The following is a 21,336-nucleotide window of genomic DNA, read 5'->3' as shown; positions in this document are numbered from 1 at the left end:
AACTGGCACTATTCAAGAGTCAGACTTTCTTGGTGTTGTGGCAAACAGTATCTTTAACCAATTCCAAAACAGACTAGCCAGTCAATCCATGCTTGCTGTGCATAAGCTGGTTGTTTTTCAATGCCTATATGAAATGAATGCATTTAATTTTATTCATTGGATGTGATGTGTTTCGCTATTAATTCATCCCACCAAGGTCCCTAGGGGTCTGTTGAGATATTCCAGTGGATGCATGAAATAATTGCAAGTGAACACAGGAGAGAGAGGGGGAAAACCACAAGGAAAAGGGAAGAAGGGCATGCCAGCCACTTGTAGAGGTTAATACTTGGCCTTCTTGGTAGTGATGGAGTCTTGAGGAGGGTGCGCGCATAGTTTTTAGCAGTTTCCCACATTTACTTTTGATTGGAGAGGCAGGCCACCTACTGCTGAGGTGCAATTGGGACTTGGACTTTGTGAACACCAATGCCCTTAAAAAGCTGCCTGTTCTGCTATTCCCAGCATGGTAGAGTAAATTTGCAATTGTGCAAAAACTGTCAGTTTGTGTACTTAAATCTTTCACCATATAACAGTGTAAATTTTTTGAATGATTGAACTCAGAAGAGGCTCAATTTGCACAGGTCAAGAATAAGCCAAGCAAATGTGCTTCACATTAGAATTGGAGGGAAGGAAATTCATCTGTTTATGGGAGGTCTTTTTCTCAAAACTTTGTTCAAACAGTAACTTGCTTGGTGTCTTTTAAATATCGAGCTAGGGTGTTAATATGAATTTGGTCAATTGCTGTGTGTATTGGATATGATCTGTGAGTGGATTGCTTGTTGAAAGCAAACATATCCAGCTATTTGGTATGCAATAGACTGTTCGTGGAATCACACATTCCTTTAATTCTGGTTTGTCTGATCAATATCTACATCTGAGAAATTATTCTTAAATTGCGACTCTTAAGTAATCACACCAGTTTTCTCAAATGCATTACTAAAAAATGTTCTAAGTACAGCACTTTCCTGTCGATTATTATATGGTATTTAAGATTTGTGATGCGGGATAATTAATCCATTTAACAAGGACCCTTCAACCAGAAGAAAGTTTGAGAAACATTCAATTGGACACTCGATAAATGCAAGTTTGTCTGAAGCATCTACAGTGAAATGTGCTTTGCTATTAATTCAGCAAGTAGTTCGCAAACCAAGGTCCCAAGGGGTTTGTGGCGATATTCTAGTGAAACCATTAAATAATTGCAAGTGAGCGCAGGGCAGAGAGGGGAAAACCACAAGGAAAAGGGAAGAAAAGGAAAACTATCAACCCAAAAAGTCAGTGAAAAGGTGAAGCTTATAATTTTTTGTTTGAACAGGGTGCACAAAAGTAACAAAGCATTGCAAAGTGATCTCAAAGTATGCTGCATAATTTTATAAGTGTGCACTTCAACTTGCTTATCGTTACTTACCACACCTCCAACACCTGGAGTAAGCTGGATTCCTCCTCGGCTTGATGAAGGCCGCCTTGCTGGTGGGAATCGCTGAAGAACAGAAAAACTATTCTTACAAACATAAAACTGCATGACCAATGCTGCATCTATATCATTGGTTTTGAAGAACGTACAAATGTCAAAATATAGACATCTCCATTCTTCAAAACAGATGAGGCAAGTCATACTTCTAGCTTGGATTTTAGAAGGTACACATTATAACAAGAAACCGCTCTTGTACTGCACAGATTTTCAACACGAGATCTTTTTTTAAAATAAATTTAGAGTACCCAATTCTTTTACTTCCCAATTAAGGGGCAATTTAGCATGGGCAATCCATCGATCGGCACATCTTTGGGTTGTAGGGGGTGAGACTCACGCAGACATGGGGAGAATGTGCAAACTCCTCAAGGAGAGTGACTCGGGGCTGGAATCAAACCTGGAACCTCGGTGCAGTGAGGCAGCAGTGCTAACCACTGTGCCGTGTCATCCTAAACACATGAAATCTACATACAATTTAAGGATTTCCGGTGGCGGCATATAGATGGAAGTCACATGTTGGGAGGCCCCTGCTCGAGACCGAAGTTGTGTGCTATACCTATTTCACAACTGTTTGAATAGGGAGGTAGCTGAAAGCATGTCAGGCAGCTTTCAGTTAAAGCCACGATGCAGATAAAAGGGATTTGCTTATGGCTCAGACATTTGAGGGGAAATGCAGAGGAGGGCAGTGATCACTAATCCATTGACAGAGTCCAATTAACAGGAAGGGTGATCAGGATAAAAAGGAATTGGGAAAATTGGCCCCATGTTAGCTTTTTCGGTACGGATGTCAGTAAGACATCTGTACCGAAAAAGACACATTAAGGGGCTGGTTTAACACAGAGGGCTAAACAGCTGGCCTGTAACGCAGAACAATGCGAGCAGCGCGGGTTCAATTCCCGTACTAGCCTCCCCGAACATGCGCCGGAATGTGGTGACTAGGGGCTTTTCACAGTAACTTCATTGAGGCCTACTTGTGACAATAAGCGATTATTATATTATTCTTATTATTATAAGGAGAATGGGAAGGTTGACATTTCTGTCGGTAAGCAGATGGCGTCAGTGCCCAGATGAAGCATTTGCAGAGGCAGAGCAGATGTTGACTTGATCAAGAAGGATTCAAATCTGGGACAGTGACTGGAAAGAAGAATTCAAATCTAGAATAGCAACTGGAGAGGAGGAAGGAATTGGTCCTCAACAATCAAAATTTGCAGTAAAGTTCTCAGATTGTCAACTCAAACATGCATCCCCAGTATACCATATATCACAGAGCCTGCAGGGACTGTAGCCTTCTCTGCTGGATGAATGCCAAAGTACAAGGCTAGAGTAGCACACTTCCCTGAATTTTACCATGTCAGGAAACTCCAGGATGCCAAACAAGCTGTAGACACCGTTTACAACTGGGCAGTAGCACAGCGGTTAGCACTGTTGCTTAACAGCACCGTTGCTTAACAGCACCAGGGTCCCAGGTTCAATTCCCACTTGGGTCACTGTTTGTACGGAGTCTGCATTTTCTCCTCGTGTCTGTGTGGGTTTCCTCCGGGTGCTCGGGTTTCCTCCCACAAGTCCCGAAAGACATGCTGTAGGTAAATTTGGACATGCTGAATTCTGCGTACCTGAACAGGCGCTGGAATGTGGCGACTAGGGGATTTTCACAGTGACTTCATTGCAGTGTTAATGTAAATCTACTTGTGACAATAATAAAGATTATGAAACAGAATTCAGGGCAAACAATTTGTAGTTAGTGGCTCTACTGCTCAACTCCTGATGTAATTGAAAAGCTCCGAATGGGACTTCAAATTAAAATCGGCAGCCAGTGTAAATTTAATCATGCCTCGAGCTTTACCAAAAATCTTGCCAATGAATTCAATTTGTGGACAATAGTGAAAGATACTTTGGTTGGCTGAAGAACTGTTCCTCAAAGTCTGGAGTTGTACTCAAAGGATACAATAAGCATGTGGAAGAGGAGGGAAGAATTGGGGATATATACAAGTGGCTAGGGGAGCAGGGAGGCAAGCAGGTGGTGAAGATCAAGGAGAAATGGGAAGCAGAGTTGAGAGGGGAGATCAATTGGGGAACATGGAGTGAGGCGCTGCGACAGGTAAACGGGACCTCCTCTGATACAGTTCAAGGTGGTGCACAGGGTGCATGTGACTCGGGCAAGAATGAGTACGTTCTTTGTTCTTTCAGGGGGTAGCAGATGAGTGAGAGAGGTGTGGGTGGGGGCCAACAAATCACGTGCACATGTTTTGGGGTTGCGAAAAATTGGGAAGATTCTGGGCGGGAGTGTTCGTGGTCTTAGCCAGTGGAAGAGGTGGTGGACCCGGACCCTTTTTTGGCGATATTTGGGTTTCAGAGAAGCCAGAGCTCATGGAGAGGAGGAAGGACGATATCTTGGCCTTCGCCTCTCTGATTGCAAGACGATGAATTTTGCTGGAGTGGCTGTCGGCATCGCCCCCGGGGGTAGCGGCGTTGTTGGGTGGCCTGTCCAACTTCCGTTGATTAGAGAAGATAAAGTACGAGTTAAGGGGCTCTTCAGGGGGGTTCGAGGAAAGGTGGGGGATGTTCGTCGTGCGCCGGGGGGGGGGGGGGGGGGGTGTACCTGTGCAGGTGGTCCCAGCTCTTGTGCTGGAGGTTGAAGTGTTAATCGTGGAGGAAGAGGATGAGGTGGTCTTCGCGGTGATCGTAGAGGTCGTGGAGCCTGTCTTTCAGACATGGTCTGCTGATCTCTTGAAGTTTCTGTGCTATACGATTCTGTAGTGGGGACATTACCTTCACCTCCAGCTGTTGACAAGAAGAAACAATTATTCTTATTTCAAGGCAACTGTGTCCTAATTCAGCACTTTGTTCCATAATCAATAAGACTAAGTAGCATTAAACTATAAATCATTTGACTTTACAATTTGCAAACTGAAATTTTAGATATAACTGCACGAATACAAGATAATAATTACACCAAGCATTTGTACTTTTGATACAATACCCTTCTATTAAACACAAGATCTGCTCATTATATAACTTACTTGTTTCGTACTTTTATTAAATTGCCCATTATTTTCCCTGCATGCCAAAGTTCTTTCCCGCACTATACAACAATCACAGGACATGCAGGCTACAAAATTAATTGGAGAACCTAATGCCATAGTTTAATTCAAACTGTGAAAATTAGTCATATCTATTTTCATGAAAGTCAAATTCTACCTCCTGATGCTGAAGCAATTGATCACCTATTTTTCAGGACAATCAAAAAGGAGGTACAATTCTATGCACCATATTTAATCAAGTTGAGTAGATATGCTTGGATAAAATAAGCTATTGTGTAAGATTAAAGTAGGTGGGTCCATCAATTGTGAGATGCTTCAAGCATCTTTATTCTTTAACATTGCTGAAATCTTGCTCATTGGTGCGTAACTAATGTGCTTGTTTGAGTAAAAGCATGTCATACAGAACAGTAACAGGAATGTCACAAGATTAAAATAGACTCAGTTAAGGGAAGGATGTGGTCTTTCAATGTATTCCTGCAGGTTGGGTATTTTTTCGGGTTCCCCCCAGCACAAAGCCACCATATGAATCTTTCAACACCACAGCGATCAATTCTGCTGTACAAAAAAATTGTACTAACCTTCATGCATTGTGGAATACAGAATACTGCAAGTTAAGTGTTATGATCCCAGTTGATGTTATAACTGGGCAGGAAGATTCTAGAATGGAACTCAGTCAAAAGACTAACTTCTACTTTTATTTATAAAATATGGCTTTTATTTATTAACCATGGAGGAACAGAATCACAGGGCAGCTAATTTGTTTTAGCAACACGGAAAAAAACAATTAAACATCAAAAGGTTAATGATACAATACTCTTTTACCTCTCCATAGCTTTACAAATACACAGATTTTAAGATTAACAGGGACTACAAAGTATATCTTAAGTGACAACAGTCTCAGTGACACAATGTCCCTTTAAACACACAAGATGGCGATGGTCAAATACACTCTCCACTCTGAACCTCAAGGTCAAAAGATTTCTCCTCAAAGTCCCCCCATATGATTATCCCAAGTTACAAAACTCCACTTCCAAAAAACACATTTTAAAATCTTCTTTCACAATAACCCTTTCCATTATAGCGCTTTGCATTCAGAAATCTGATCCAGGTTTTCCAAATGACTTTTAAACAAAGCTTCCACTCCACTTTTAACAATAAATCCAGGTTTTGTCACTTCCCCTTTAGGATTCCTTTGTGTTGACTGCTGTACAAACTACTGACAATTTATTTTATCCGCGATTCCCAGACTTTATTACAATGGCATCAAATGTTTGATTTAGCTCTGACGTCTGCTTTCCGACTCTAAATCTGGTTACTGCAGTCTCTTTAGCTCAGAACACTTTGTTTACCCTTTACCTTGAATTCTCCTGAACAATACCTTGGTCTCTGTTCTTTCAGAATGTTTGTCTCAATTCCCTGGTTATCTGGACCGTATCTGGTTCTTTGGGAAGCCTGCCTCTTTGTAGCTCTCTTGCTCTGTCCAATATTTCTTCTAGCAGAGTTGAGATGTTCACTCCCCAGTCTTCAACTATTATATCCAGTTAAAACTAAAACTGAAAATCCTTCCTATCTTAAAAGGCCCCATAGTTGCTAAGCAACCACTGCTACCGATATTTATTCTTCACGCTGTAACCCTCTCTAAGCACGATAGAGAAACAGTTGAAATTGAAACCAATCCCCTCCCAAATATACAAACATCTTGTCCAGCATGAATCTAACTATAGATTTTACCCTTCAAGGCACAGAAACATTAAACCGACTTAAAACTATACCTTATTTCTAAATATTCACCAATACAAATCTACCTTTGTTTTCTGAACAAAAGGCACTGAGTCTAAAACACTGTCCCGAAATATTAAATTGTACATATTGAACTCTGCTGTCTGGCATTGTAAAAAAACAAAACAACATTTCTGTAAATGAGTTTGTGCCTTTGTGAAACAAACAAGAAAGAAATTTCACATAAAGGCATTTATTACCAAAATTGTATAGTGCAACTTTAACCCCAAATAAATTGGTGACCGCTTTATCTTTCAGTTGATTAAATGCAAGGAATTTGCCAATACTCACAATTGTTTTCTGGCATTTGGGTATTTTCTCCTTCCTTACAAGAGCCGCCACTTTGCTCATTGCCTGTGCTAGGCTCTGTCCCATTTGCACCCTATGTGAAAAGTGAAGAAGAAAAGAATAAGGCTGATTATCCCAATGTCACAAGTTCCATCCTCACAAAACTTGCAAATTTAAGCAGTCAGTAATTCAATCTGTCACATTACTGAAAACCCAGGTGATGTTAACATAATGACAAGAAAAAGCTGAGAACCAAAAATTAAGCAGCACATTAAGCTACTTACTTTAAAATCACAATGCAAATTTCTGATTAAACTTTCAGAATGGATTTTAAAAATTAACATGCCAATAAATTTACGATTGGGAGGGGCTCAAAATGCATACTTTGTAATCAAGACTACTGAGAATTCCATCACAAGTAAATTTCCTGCCCTTATATGTGGCATACACTACTTTTTGCACCTCCGACACATGTCCTAAAGCTTAGATTCCAGGTTAATAGCTATGATCATGAACGATAGCTGTAGCTAGGGCAAATTTAATAGTTTGGATACAGGCCCATGGGATATGATATTTAAAAAAAAAAAATTAGAGTACCCAATTCATTTTTTCCAATTAAGGGGCAATTTTAGCAGGGGCAATCCACCTAACCTGCACATCTTTGGGTTGTGGTGGCGAAACCCACACAAACAGGGAGAATGTGCAAACTCCACATGGACAGTGACCCAGAGCCGGGATCAAACCTGGAACCTCGGCGCCGTGTGGGATATGATATTAACTGGCCATCTCTAAAATACCAATTTCCGCAACAGGTCAAATAGGTCAATGCCCATTAATGGGCCACAGCCAAACTTGACCCGGCCCTTTGGAGGCCATATTTGGGGTGTCAGATCAGCCGGGGTTGGAAGCGGGTGCGGGGGCAGATGTTGTAACCTTCGCCTCGTTGATTGCCTGAAGGCAGATGCTGTTGGGGTGAAAGTCAACCTCTCCACCCTGTGCCCTGGCATGGCAGGGGGACCTGCTGGAATTCTTAACTCTTGAGAAGGTAAAGTTTGAACTGAGGGGAAGGATGGAGGGGTTCTACAATTCATGGGCGTTATTCATTATGCACTTTCAAGAATTGGATGACATAGAATATTGGGGGGGGGGGGGGGGGGGTGGTTGGGTGGTTGGAACTGTGTATGTTGATGGTGACTATGGGCAATTCCTGCTTCCTTTTTTATTTGATATTTGTGTTGACACGTGGGTTCTTGTTTTGGGGGGGGGGGGGGGGGCGTGGTTAGTGAGAAGATGGATTGTTGTTGTTGATAAGGGGATTGACATTGTATTTGTTACTGTTGACTGTTGGTGGGCGTTAATTTAAGAAAATGTGAAAAAGGAGAATAAAAAATATTTTAAAAACAAAATGTGCCACAGCTGACATGTCAGTAATTGACAGCAGACAACTTGGCTCAGGTGTTGGATTACCAAGACTGACAGAGGGGTTAAATGTTCCAATTTTACAACCTCAGATGTCATGGTGTCCCAAAAGATCTCCCATTTACATATCCTATAAAAGGAGAGTCACTCCTTGCTAAATAATAATCACCAAGTTGAAGCTCTTGGTAGCTAGTCAGAATGCACCTGGTACTGTCTTACAAAGTTGACTTAAATGAAGGGAGAGAGTAGGGTGCATAGAAAGTTGAAGAGAACAAAGCACGGTGGCAGTGGTTAGCACTGCTGCATTAGCGCCAGGGACCTGGATTCGTTTGCGACCTCGAGTGTCTGTGCTGAGTTTCACATTCTCCCCATGTCTGTGGGGGTTTTGTCCGGGTGCTGAAGTTTCCTCCCAGTCCAAAGATATGCAGGTTAGGTGAATAGGCTATGCTAAATTGCCCCTAGTGGGGTTACAGAGGTAGGGTGGCGGTTGGGCTTAGGCAGAGTGCTCCTTCAGAGGGACGGCACAGATTTAATGGGCCGAATGGCCTTCTTCTGCACTGTAGGCATTCTATGATCACAGGAACAGGGATAAAGATACTGAATGTGTGAGAAAAACCTTGTCAGAGTGAAACATAAAGTTGCGTGGGTCATCACATCAACTCAACATGGTAGCAGTGGTTAGCACTGTTGTTTTACAGCGCCAGGGACTCGGGCTCGATTCCCGGTTTGGGTTCCTCTGGGTGCTCCGGTTTCCTCCCAATGTCCAAAGATGTGTAGGTTGGTGGAATGGCCATGCTAAATTTTAAAAAGGTGAGTTTCTGGAAGAGGCACCTGAAAAACTCCAATCGCAGTATTTTAGCTAATTTCACCCATATCTATATTCCAGAGTCTCGAGAGATCTTCAAACCTCAATTGTTGCATACCTCTGCATCACCACCATCATAATTATCTTCGCCACCAGGACTACCTCCATTACTGTCATCACCATCGCCATCACCATCCTCAATTCCAGTATCATCGTCATCATCCTCATCATCATATTCCTCCTACAAGGGATCAAAAAAGTTAATGGGGTCAGAACCTCAAGTTTGTACCTCTGAAAAGCTAAAACATATATTTCCAAATAAGCTAGTCATAAAATTCTGCTCTTAACATTTTCTTTCTTTTCTGCAAAACCTCCACATGCAAATGTCCTGACTCAAGCAAAATATTTGTTAAGTGGTGGCAACTGGAAGGAGAAACTATCTAATACATGAGCAGAATTAGATTACTAGTCAGGCAGTCACACCAATTTCTCACTTCTCCAAGACTTCAATCAGCTGCCAATGTCAATTGTTCTAATTCAGCAAAGTTGAATTCAGAAAGTTTATCCTTCCAAGCATGCATTCTTGGGCATACTTTCTCAAATACTTTTTGGTGTTGGGATAACACCTGAAACAGATGATCTAGTTATTTATTTGATTACAACTTGTGGGATCTTGGGTGACAATTGCTGCCACCCACATTCTCTACATAACAGTAACTACATTTTAAAAGTATATAATTGGCTGTAAAGTGATTTGGGATGCGCATGCACAGCCTCTTGCGCATTTAAATAGATGAATTTCACACAAGTTCATTAAAATTTAGCAATAGAAAATCTATGTTATTTGCTTCAGTGCTTAAGGAGACAGATAAAGATGGACATTACATTGGAACATACTGTTAGAAATGATACAGCTGGGGCAGCACGGTGGCGCAGTGGGTTAGCACTGTGGCCTCATAGCGCCATGGTTCCAGGTTCAATCCCGGCTCTGGGTCACTGTCCGTGTGGAGTTTGCACATTCTTCCCGTCTTTGCATGGGTTTCGCCCCCACAACTCAAAAATGTGCAAGCTAGGTAGATTGGCCACACTAAATTGCCCCTTAATTCGAAAAAAATTGAATTGGGTACTTTAAATTTATAAAAAAAAATACAGCTATATTTAAAGTAAAAGGAGAAATATTAAATAAACTAATCATACTCGAGAGAAGACCCCCAGTCCAGGTAGATTGCATCCCCGCATTCCAAAATAATCCAGAGGCAACAGAAGCACGATTATACGTTTATTAGTAGGTTAGGAAAGGGGTCATGGCCAGAGGTCTACGAGATCGCTAACATCAAACTAACATTCAAGGAGTAACCATGTTCAGGCCATTCTAGACTAGCCAGATTAAGATGTAGCAAAATAATTGAATGTGCACTAAAGTTTCCAAGTTCTGATTGCCATGTTACAAAAAGGTTATGGATGCAATGGAGAGAATACAAAAAAGTCAAAGCACGATATCAGAACTGAGATTTATACCCATCAGATAATGAAGAACATGTTGGGTATTTTTTCTCCTGAAAAAAGGTTGATGATGGTTGACCTAACAGATGTCTTTCCACTTGAGTAAGGAAAGCAAAACTACATGCCAGGACAATCATCAAATAGGGAACGCAAGAAAAACATTTTACTAGGGGAGTGGGGAGAGCATGGAACCTGCTACCACAGTGAGTCATGAAGGCAAAATCATATATTTGGATTTAAGGGAAGCAAGGAAACAGGGAGGGAGGGAGTAGGGAATAGAGAATTGTACTTAGTTAAATAAGGATAGGACGCTCAAATAGAGACCAAACACTAGCATGGAGTGAAAGACTGGTTCTGTGCTGAATTTTCCGAACATGTTGTCTTTCACGAAATTATCTACAAACTATTCAGCAACATCCTGCTCAGTGGTATTCATCACTGTTACTGTTCATGGGTTTGGGTTAAGCATGATTTGGATTCCATCTTCAGAATTTTTACCTGCTCTTGGTCCTCTTCATTTTCTGCATCTTCGTCACTCTCTATTATAATATATTCAGTTTGTGTCTGAGAATTTTGTGATGACTGGGTATTCTGCTGGTGTTCAGGTGGTTGAGGTACCAAATCCAATGAATGAGATGTCTCCTCATTGTCCTCCATCAGTTGAGAAGGGGGATAATCTTCAATGACCACCTACAAAGGTGTCACAGTTACAATCTGTTGGTTATCATGTGAAGTACTACAGAAATTTCATTGGTGGAAGCATGATATATTAGAATGTTACAAGTGCAGTCTTGATCAACAAGCGCTTACTTTCCATCGTCACCTTTTCTTACGCTTAAGGATTATAATGGCAGCTGACTAAATTCTACGGTGGATTGGGAGAATGTAAAAGTTGCTACCACATGGGAGCTGTGAGGTTTGTGATGCCAAATCTCAGAACTGTTTCTCATGCTGGATGACATCTTGGTTTCCATACAATTAAGTTGTAAAAGTTATTTCTCGGAAGTCCATATTTTGTTTCATTTTATAACTTGGTATGATTTTCAATCTTAGCAGGACTTCTGTTCCTTTTGAAGAGACATTTAAGCTCACACACCTCCAGCCCTGGGTCCCATTTCTACTGTTGGTTTTAATGAATGCATCTGATTGTGTCTCCCAAAGACAACTTGTCTTCCACCTTCTGTTGTCCTTGACTTTTGTTCACTCCCCTAGTCTACAATTTCTACTGGCTGGCCACTCTGCAATTCATTCTCATTTTCAAAACATAAAAGGATCAAGAGGCAGATAAGAAGTTGTGCTGAAGCAGAGAGTCTGAAGAATATCAGTACTTTGCTTCAAACAGATCAGTGAACCTCCAACCTCAATGAAGTTGTGCACGCCATAATCTGGGACATTTGGCCATTATCCGTGCAATTGATAGGATCTGCCATTTGGAATAAAATCATTTAGAACCATCTGTCATTTAGAATTTATTCTGGGTGGGGAACTTCATTCAATGTCCATCACAAACAGTGATGTGGAGATGCTATTGCTGGACTGGGGTGGGCACAGTAAGCAGTCTCACAACACCAGATTAAAGTCCAACGGGTTTATTTGAAATCGCAAGCTTTTGGAGCGCTGCTCCGTCATCAGGTGAAGTGGAGGCAGGTTCACAATCGCAATACATACATACATATATAAAAATAATATATGAATGAAAATTGCTTATTGTCACAAGTTGGCTTCAAATGAAGTTACTGTGAAAAGCCCCTAGTCGCCACATTCCGGTGCCTGTTCAGGGAGGCTGGTACGGGAATAGAACCGTGCTGCTGGCCCGCCTTGGTCTGCTTCCAAAGCCAGCAATTTAGCCCTGTGCTAAACCAGCCCCTGATGGTTCTAAATATATATTATACACACACATATATATGAGACACAATTGCAAGATAATTACAGATTGGAATGTGAAGAATGGTTGGAATGTGAGTCTTTACAGGAACAATGTGAGTGGAGTGAGTGATAATCACAGGTAATAATCAAGGTATGAATTGTCTCAGGCCAGGACATTCCAATCTGTAATTATCTTGCAAATGTGTTGATTGTGAACCTGCCTCCACTTCACCCGATTACGGAGCAGCGCTCTAAAAGCTTGCGATTTCAAATAAACCTGTTGGACTTTAATCTGGTTTTGAGAGACTGCTTGCTGTTACCTCACAAACAGTGGCTAAGTAGCATCACTACTGGTAGAGGATAAATTTGCCAAACTAGGCCTTCCATATATGATTAGAAAACCAAAGGGAAAAATCTACTTGGCCTCGCCTTCAATCTACCAGTGTGCAGTCCTAGTGGAAATGAAGTTTCGAAAAAGATCTAGAAGCTGAGCGCTAGATATTCATGAGGTATTATGAGCCATCAGCAGTAGAATTATATTCAATCAAAAGCTATAAATGCATGATCTGAAATATTTCTCATTGTTGCATTGCCACAAAACCAGGGAAGCATGCCTGGAGTTATACCAGGTGTACCTAAAACTGACTGAGCTTCGACATAGGACTACATGCATACTAACAACAGAAGTAGCATGCTGTAGGGTGTGAAGCGATCCCATAGATACAGCTAAGCCATCCCACAACCAACAGGTCAGCCCAAAATTACGTGGTGCCTCTAGATCAGGCCATGAATGGTGGTGGACAATCAAAGGGAAGAAAAAGCACCAGAACATAGACATCCACGACAATGTTGGTGCCCAGCACTGTGCAAAGAACAAGACAGAGCATTTGCAGCCATCTTTCGCCAGAGGTGCCAAGTGGATGATCCATCTCATTTCCTCCCAAGCTCCAACAGCATAGCCACCAGTTTTTAGCCAACTCAACGCTCATCATGTCATATCAAGAAATGGCTACATGCATTACATGTACATGATACACTAAAGGCGGTGGGGCCCCATGAACATCCTGCCTGTGGTACTGAAGACCGGTGCTCATTAAGTACTTGCTCTTCTAGCCAAACTGCTTCAGTAGTTACAACACGGGCACTGACCCGGCAACACGGAAATTCTCATGTATGCCCGGTCCACAAAAAGCAAGACAAATCTAGCAGTCTCCTCTCAAATGAGAAAAAAGTGATGGAAGGTGCAGTTGACAGTGCGAGTATACAGTACTATTATATAGGACTGGCTCACTAAACATGTGCTCATTCAGTTTTGGTTCAGTTGTGTTTGTTCAGAGTTGAAACAAGGTCACCAAGAGTCTGATCATGAGACGTATTGATGACTTCATCAGCTATTTGCACGGGCAAACCGGCAGTCCATCCTTAAAGCCTGTTGAATAAAAACCTTGCCAATAAAGCCCTTGTTTGTACCCTTATGATCTGCAAGCCGATCTTTTAAGAATGCAAGAAAATTGGCAACAAGGTGGTTGAGGCACAACGGCATACTCCTGAATGTAGAAAAACAGTCAATCCGTGCAAAGACATTGAAAAGAATTAAGAAACCAAAAACTTCACTACACCAAAGCTGGCAATGGAGGGGTGCTGAATATTAGTAGGAGTCATCAAAGGAACCGAAATGTAATCACATTTTGGAGGAAGAGGAAAAGAAGCTAGTCACGTGCTCCGCCCAGAAAGATCTGGAACAGTACAGGGAACAGAGAGTATTAAGTGCACTTCAACAGTAGTTTAGAGTTGGGGGCGTTCCAAAACTCAAAATGTAACCGGCTGAGCTCAGGGGTGCCTGGTTTAAAAAAGAGAGGTAGCGACAAAAGTTTTGTGACACATCTTTCTTCCCCAAGCCTTTTTCATAGTAAAAATGGAAGGAATATTTGGCGCCAATGCAGATCGTATGATCAGAACCCCAAGTGGTGGAGCGCAGATATTCAAAGATTTGATTATTTTCTCCAAGCGAATAAAACTCCCAACAGATGTTGCAGACCCACCTTCTCAGAGTACAAACCGATCTTTAACCTCCTGCGAAGTCTGATGCAGCCAGAAAAAAATCAGGCCTGAAAACCTATGATGAGATTGTGGAGATATTACATGGCCACTTCTCACTGAAACAATTGGTCATCGCCAAGAGGCTCAGGTTCCATAAAGAACCAGAAGATGAATCCATTACAGTAGATGTCTTGAATGATACCAATAGAGGTAGAGCAGTGTGTTAAGAAGTTATCCAAAAAAGGCAGTTAACGGAAAGCAACTTAAACCTAAAAAAGGAGTTAGGAGTCACAAAGCTTTGAAATTAGCAGCAAAGAAAGCCCAACAATTAAGCTTGAGCACTGGAATCCATAAAATGTCAGCTGAGACCTGAACACAGACACAGGTTGGAAATTGCCACAGATATGCAGAAACTGGTCACGCAGCAGCAAAACACTGGTGCAAAGATGCAAAATACAGAAATTGTGGGGAAAAGGGGCACATCAGGCAGACATGTTGGAGAAAGAAACAAGTTCCAAACAAGAGCTAGAGAAAGCAAGAACTAAGTGTATCAAATGGAAAACCGAATCGAGGGAAAAAGATCCATGTGATACAACAATGGTGCCAAGAAATGGCAACAAGTCACAGCCAGATGGTGAACTGTCATTAAACGTATTGGCCAGTGTGGGCACAATGAACCATTACTGGGTCACTGCTTTACTGAACAACTGGTGAAAATGGAGATGGACATGAGCACAGCTGTTTCATTGGTCCCAGAAACTGTTTATAAAGATAAACTACGACATAGCGCCGTAAAACCTTCAAAAGGAAAATTTCAAACCGGGGATGCAGATCTGTTGAGGGGCAATAGATGAGCAGCTAAACAGACAGACTGGAAGCTTGTTCCTGTAGGTCATTAAAGATCACTATCCAGCCCTAGTGGGATAACTCTTTTTTAATAAATTTAGAGTATCCAATTCATTTTTTCCAATTAAGGAGCAATTTAACATGGCCAATCCACCTACCCGGCACATCTTTGGGTTGTGGAGGTGAAACTCATGCAAACAAGGGGAGAATGTGCAAACTCCACACGGACAGTGACCCAGAGCCGGGAACGAACCTGGGACCTTGGTGCTGTGAGGCAGCAATGCTAACCACTGCGCCACCCTGCTGCCCATAGTGGGGAGAACTTGGCCAGAGAGAATTACGTTGAACTGGGCAGGGGTGACTCTCGTGCCAAAGTGCAAAGCAGGTCTACCAAAGATTTTAAAGAAATACGCTACAGTCAGAAATGGGGAGTTGGGAAAACATATCTGAGTCAATCTAAAGATTTAGGACAAAAGGTCAACAAGATGCTTGAAGGCTTAGTCAATGCCCACACCATCAAGCCCAAGGTCACGGCAGCATTAGAGAGGCTGGTCAAGACAGAGCTCCTCAAACCCAGAAATGCAAGTGATTCAGCCATGGCAATAGAACCAGTGATGCAGAAACATGATTTGATACACATATCTGGTGATTTTAAAGTCACTATCAGTCCAGTACAGAGCAGTACTCTCTGCCTTTAACTAATTACTGTTAACTGGGCTGGCTGGAGATTAGCATTTCAGTAAAGTTTAAAAAAAAATTAGAGCACCCAATTCACGGTTTCCAATTAAGGGGCAATTTAGCATGGCCAAGCCACTTACCTTGCACATCTTTGGGATGTGGTCACGAAACCCATGCAAACACAGAGAATGTGCAAACTCCACATGGACAGTGCCCGGCGCCGGGATCGAACCTGGGACCTCAGTGCCGTGAGGCAGGAATGCTAACCACTACACCACCGTGCTGCCCCTCATTTCAGCAAAGTTGACCTTAAGTCAAGCTTGTAGCCAGGCTGAATTACATTTTGGTAAAAAGTGGCCAACTCCGAGGAGTTGGGTGGCTCTAACCTTCTGCAGAAGGAGACCATTTGGCCCATCGATTTTGCACCAACTCTTGGAAATAGCATCCTATCTAGGCCCACAACTCACCGTATCCTTACAATCGAGAAAGAATTCTATGATTCTTAGTTAAGAAAAGAACCACGAGCTGGAAGCCCAGGCAACCCGAATTGGGAGTCTAGGGATTGCAGCAACAGTAGTCAGCCCCTGTTAGCACCTGGCCAGCGAGAAATTAATTTTACTCACTGATCTTATTTGGGAAGATAAGTGTCACTTATTTGGATAACAGATTTTACAGAGCTGGTATAATATTTGAGCCTGTTAAATAGATTGATTGAATGAATTCCAGAAATCTTGAGTTTGAATTCGCTAAATAGATCAAGCAGCAGAGCCTGTCAACAGGTTTACCTCCAGATAAATGTAGATCCAGATTCACAACAATAGTTGGCAATCAAGAGACACAAAGTGCTATTCAGAAACAAAAGATTTCCATTTGGCATCACATCCACACCAGCGCTGTTCCAATGTGCCATGGATCAAATTATAAGTGACTCGAAGGAGTCCAGCGCTACTTGGGATGATCTTCAGTCACTGGAGAAAATGAAGAGCTCTTCAAAATTTAGATGCTACATTCCAGACACTAGAAGAAGATTATGGACTAAGAGAACGGAAGGCTAAATGTGAATTCTTCAAATCTTCTATTAAATACCTCGGGCACGTTACAGATGCAAAGGGACTGCACAAATTTCCTTCAAAACTAAGAGCCATAACTGAGGTACTAAGATGTAAATCAACTTAGATCATTTTTGGGTTTATTAAACTATTATGGAAGATTTGTACCTAATCTAGCAACTTTTTTCAAGCTTTTACAGGTTGTGTCAAAACAAGAAATGGAACTGGGTGGATCAATGAGGGAAGGCCTTCGTACAAGCTAAAGAATCACTATAAAAGTAAGACGACCCGACACATTTTGATGCAAAGTTACTCTTGCAACTGGCTTGCGACACATCACCCACCATAGGGGAGTGGGAGCAGTGGCTTTTCACAAGTGTCCAATGCTGAAGAAAAGGCAATAGTGCTTGCATCAATGGGAGGCATGTGGAGTGGTTAGCACTGCTGCCTCATGGCGCCAAGGACCCGGGTTCGAACCCGGCCCCCTGTCCGTGCAGAGTTTGCACATTCTCCCCATGTTTGCATAGGTCTCACCACCATAACACAAAGATGTGCAGAGTAGGTGGATTGGCAACGCTAAATTGCCCCTTAATTGGAAAAACTGAATTGGGTACTTTAAATTTTAAAAATGTTTGTCTCAAGATCCCTGAACAAAGCAGAAATTAACTATGCATGGATAGAGTAGGAAGCTCTAGGCATCATTTTTGGAATCAAATGTATTTACCAATGCCTACATGGACAGAAATTTACTTTACTGATGGATCATCAACCACTGACAACGATACTGGGGCCCATATTGGTACCATCTATAGCAGCAAGCCAGATGCAGAAGTGAGCTTTGTTGTCATCAGCACACACATTCGATAAAATATCATTGATAAAATATCAATCCAATCTCCATGAGAATGCTGATGGACTAGGTTACCATTACAAGTCAACAATGAATTGTTTGAGTAGAAACGTTTTCTATTTCAAAAAAGTCAATAACACCCCTGTGACAGCAGGACAAGTTAAAAAGTATACCAGAAATAATGCACTACTGTCAGAAGTTATGGTCATGATACTTCGTGGCAAAACCTTGGGAGCAAACCCAAGTTAAACCCTATGTTACCCGAAGACTTAAAACTATCCGTTCAGTCTCGTCTCCTCCGGGGAATTAGGGTCAACATTTGCCATTTTTAAGGAAACGTGTCTAAAACCAGCTTCATGAAGGTCTTTGTGGGGTAGCAAGGATAAAGAAGACAGTAAGAAACTATTTTTGATGGCCACGGCTCGATAGTGAAACAGAGGAGAGGGCGGGCAAGTGTTTGGTTTGCACAAAAGTTTGAAACCTGCCGTCACCAGCGTTATTACACCCATGGCAATGAGTGCACATAGATTATGCCAGACCATTCGAAGGACGAATGCTTTGCATTATGGTAGATACGCTTCTAAATGGTCTGAAGTTGCCATTATGGAGACTGTCATAGAATCCCTACAGTGTAGGAAGCAACCATTGGGCCCATCGAATGTGCACCGACCCTCTGAAAGAGCAACCTACTTAGGTCCAAACCCAATACCTGTAACGCTGCTGAACATTTGGACGTGAAGTGGCAAAAAAGCATGGTCAATCCACCTACTGTTCACATCTTTGGACTGCGGGAAGAAACTGCAGCACCCGGAGGAAACCCACCCAGAAACAGGGAGAATGTGCTAATTTCACACATACAGTCACTCAAGGTTGTAATCAAACCCAGGTCCCTGGCGCTGCGAGGCAGCGGTGCTAACCACTGTGCCACCATGCTGTCCACATGTTCTTGGAGAGAACAATAGGGGATTGTTTAGCTCAGTGGGCTAGACAGCTGGTTTGCGATGCAGAACAAGGCCAGCAGCACGGGTTCAATTCCCAACCAGCTGTGTACCCGAATAGGCGCTGGAATGTGGCAGTAATTTCATTGCAGTGTTAATGTCTGCACATTCTCCCCTTGTGGGTTGCCTCCGGGTGCTCCGGTTTCCTCCCACAGTCGAAAGATGTGCAGGTTAGGTAGATTGGCAATGATAAATTGCCCTTAGTGACCAAATAGGTAACAAGGGATTATTGGGTTACAGGGATAGGGTGGAAGTGAGGGCTTAAGTGGGTCGGTGCAGACTCGATGGGCCAAATGCCTCCTTCTGCACTGTATGTTCTATGTAACACATCAAATCTGCTCTTTACCGCCCTGCCACAAATAGACTGGCTGAAAGGTTTGTCCAGACAATGAAGCATTAATTGAAACTTGTGAGCACGGATCATTGTCTAAACGACAAACCAATTTGTGATGACGTACAGGAATACAACGTATTCAACAACCCAAAGTTCTCCGGCATTACTTATTATAAAATGTCAGTTGTGCATAGTGTTCCATCTGCTGAAGCCACTTAAGACAAAAGAAATGGTTAAGGAACCAGCAAAGTAAGGTTTGAAATATGAGAACAGGGCTAAATGCTGTGTTTTACAGAAAGGACAGGAAGTACTGGCAATAAATACCATCAGTGAAAAGCGAATACCTGTCATTGCCTTATTCAGACAGGGCCAGACTCCTACACTGTTCAAATTCGGGATAATGTACCATGTAGAATGGAGAAGACACACCGATCAACGTTTAGCAACTGGAACTAGTTCTCCACAGTCCACAGCTAATTGTGCCAAGTGAAGGCATTCCTGAGAACCTGACAATACCAGAAACTGCGTGAGACAGCATCTCAAGTTGAGGACATTTTAAACACCAAGTCAACCTCGGCATGGTGGCACAGTGATTAGTACTGCTGTGTCAGCGCCAGGAACCAGAGTTCAATTCTGGCCTTGGTGACTGTGTGGAGTATGCACATTCTCCCAGTGTCTGCGGTTTCCTCCCACAGTCCAAAAGATGTGAAGGTTAGGTGGATTGGCCATGCTAAATTGTCCCTTTGTGTCTAAATATGTGGTTAGGTGGGGTTATGGGGATAGGGAGGGGAAGTGTGCTTAGGTTTGCGGAGTGCTGACTCGATGGGCCGAATGGCCTCCTTCTGCAACATAGGGATTCCATGGATTCAACGTGCAAACATGATGTCAATGTTAGTTGAGACAATTGCGGATGTCCAAACTAAACCAAAAATGCCAACAGGTTGCAGTCAACAAAGGTGCAGATGCCAGAGCTTCACCAACAACCACACAGAAAACAACATCCTCAGAAACATTAAAGTTATTGACTGTTGTTTATTAGTTGTTCATAATTGTATATTGTTAACATTCTATTGTGCGTCTTATTGCAGGAACCTTGAATGCAAAGGGAGAAGAAAGTATTTTGTGAATCTATGTTTAGAACAAGATCACTAAGTGTGATCCCACCTAGCAGAGGAAAACAAATACTAGATGGAACATGCACTATTGAGCTGTCTTTTCTAATCAGCTGCCAGCTTTAAAATCAGTGCCTGCCTTCCAAAGCTTTTGTTGCCAATTTCATGGTCATATTTTCCTCTTCTTGCTGTTTCTTCTAGACACAGTAAGCAGTCCTTGGTTCATAATCATTTGCTGTCCAAGGAACTGATCAGCAAGTTGCTAGTTCTTCCCTCTCACTTCAACACTTCACTGTAAACCAGCCAATAAACTTTGCTCATGTTAACAATCAATATGGATTTTTTTTACATGACATCAGATGTGGTCATCACTATCCTGTCCAATGTCCCATTTGGTGAGGAATGCTGCTTCAATTGTCTTGTCAGGCTGTAACAGGAGTCAGGAGGGTGATGGGAGGATAAGAAAGAGTGATGAAAACGAGAGGGCAGGAAAAACACAAGTAACCGTGCATCGAACCACTTCCTCGTCTTTGAGCAGTACAACTCCAAGAGGTGACCCAACCAAAAGAATATGCTGCGATTCCTGCCAGACCTTATTTTCCAATTATGGTTACAAGGAATTTTGTTAATTAAAATGATCTTATTTTTACAATATTGCCTGTATGTACTGCATCATTCTCTTAACCATTTCGGGACTACACTTTGAGAGGATCAATTCACACTGCAAACAATTACATTTTATGAAGTTTCCTCAGTTCTATACATAAAAATCCACTATATCTCAAACGTTAAATAGGAAACCACAATCTTGAAAGGAGATGTCAAATATAATCCAGGCACTCGTGATTTTGATTTTGACAGCTACTCAGTATATAAAATATTGAAATATTTATGCAGTATTTGATAAATCCTGAATAAAAGCAGATAATCAAATCTGGATGGATACTTATATTATACTTACATTATATAAAATATATACATACATACATACAAGAACAATAAATGATCGCAACATTCTCATGATATGGCATTGTGCACATAACTTTATGCCACTTGAAGCTGCAACATCCAACTTTATGCCAATTCTAAAATAAATACTTACAAGTCCTCACAGGATGTTGCTGTAGGAAAGCATTTCACAGATCAAATATCCAAAAGCCAACAGCTGACCCTTGTACTCACCGAGAGCTTCAAGTATTCAACTCCGACATCCTTCCCAGATGG

At 42.0% G+C, this 21,336-nt stretch overlaps 1 protein-coding gene across 1 annotated transcript in view; it reads right to left on the bottom strand.

Annotated features, from left to right (window-relative positions):
* Positions 1 to 21,336, bottom strand: part of tprb (translocated promoter region b, nuclear basket protein) — a 162,294-nt gene that overhangs the window by 25,773 nt on the left and 115,185 nt on the right. Inside the window, 5 exon segments of the mRNA XM_038793506.1 lie at positions 1,442 to 1,513; positions 4,104 to 4,285; positions 6,616 to 6,706; positions 8,955 to 9,077; positions 10,838 to 11,029. Of these exon segments, the coding sequence (XP_038649434.1) occupies positions 1,442 to 1,513; positions 4,104 to 4,285; positions 6,616 to 6,706; positions 8,955 to 9,077; positions 10,838 to 11,029 (660 nt within the window).

This window comes from Scyliorhinus canicula, chromosome 4, assembly GCF_902713615.1.
Source record: "Scyliorhinus canicula chromosome 4, sScyCan1.1, whole genome shotgun sequence".
NCBI lineage: Eukaryota > Metazoa > Chordata > Chondrichthyes > Carcharhiniformes > Scyliorhinidae > Scyliorhinus > Scyliorhinus canicula.
The sequence above is the reverse complement of the archived record's forward strand: the minus strand, read 5'-3'. Positions and strand labels throughout refer to the sequence as shown.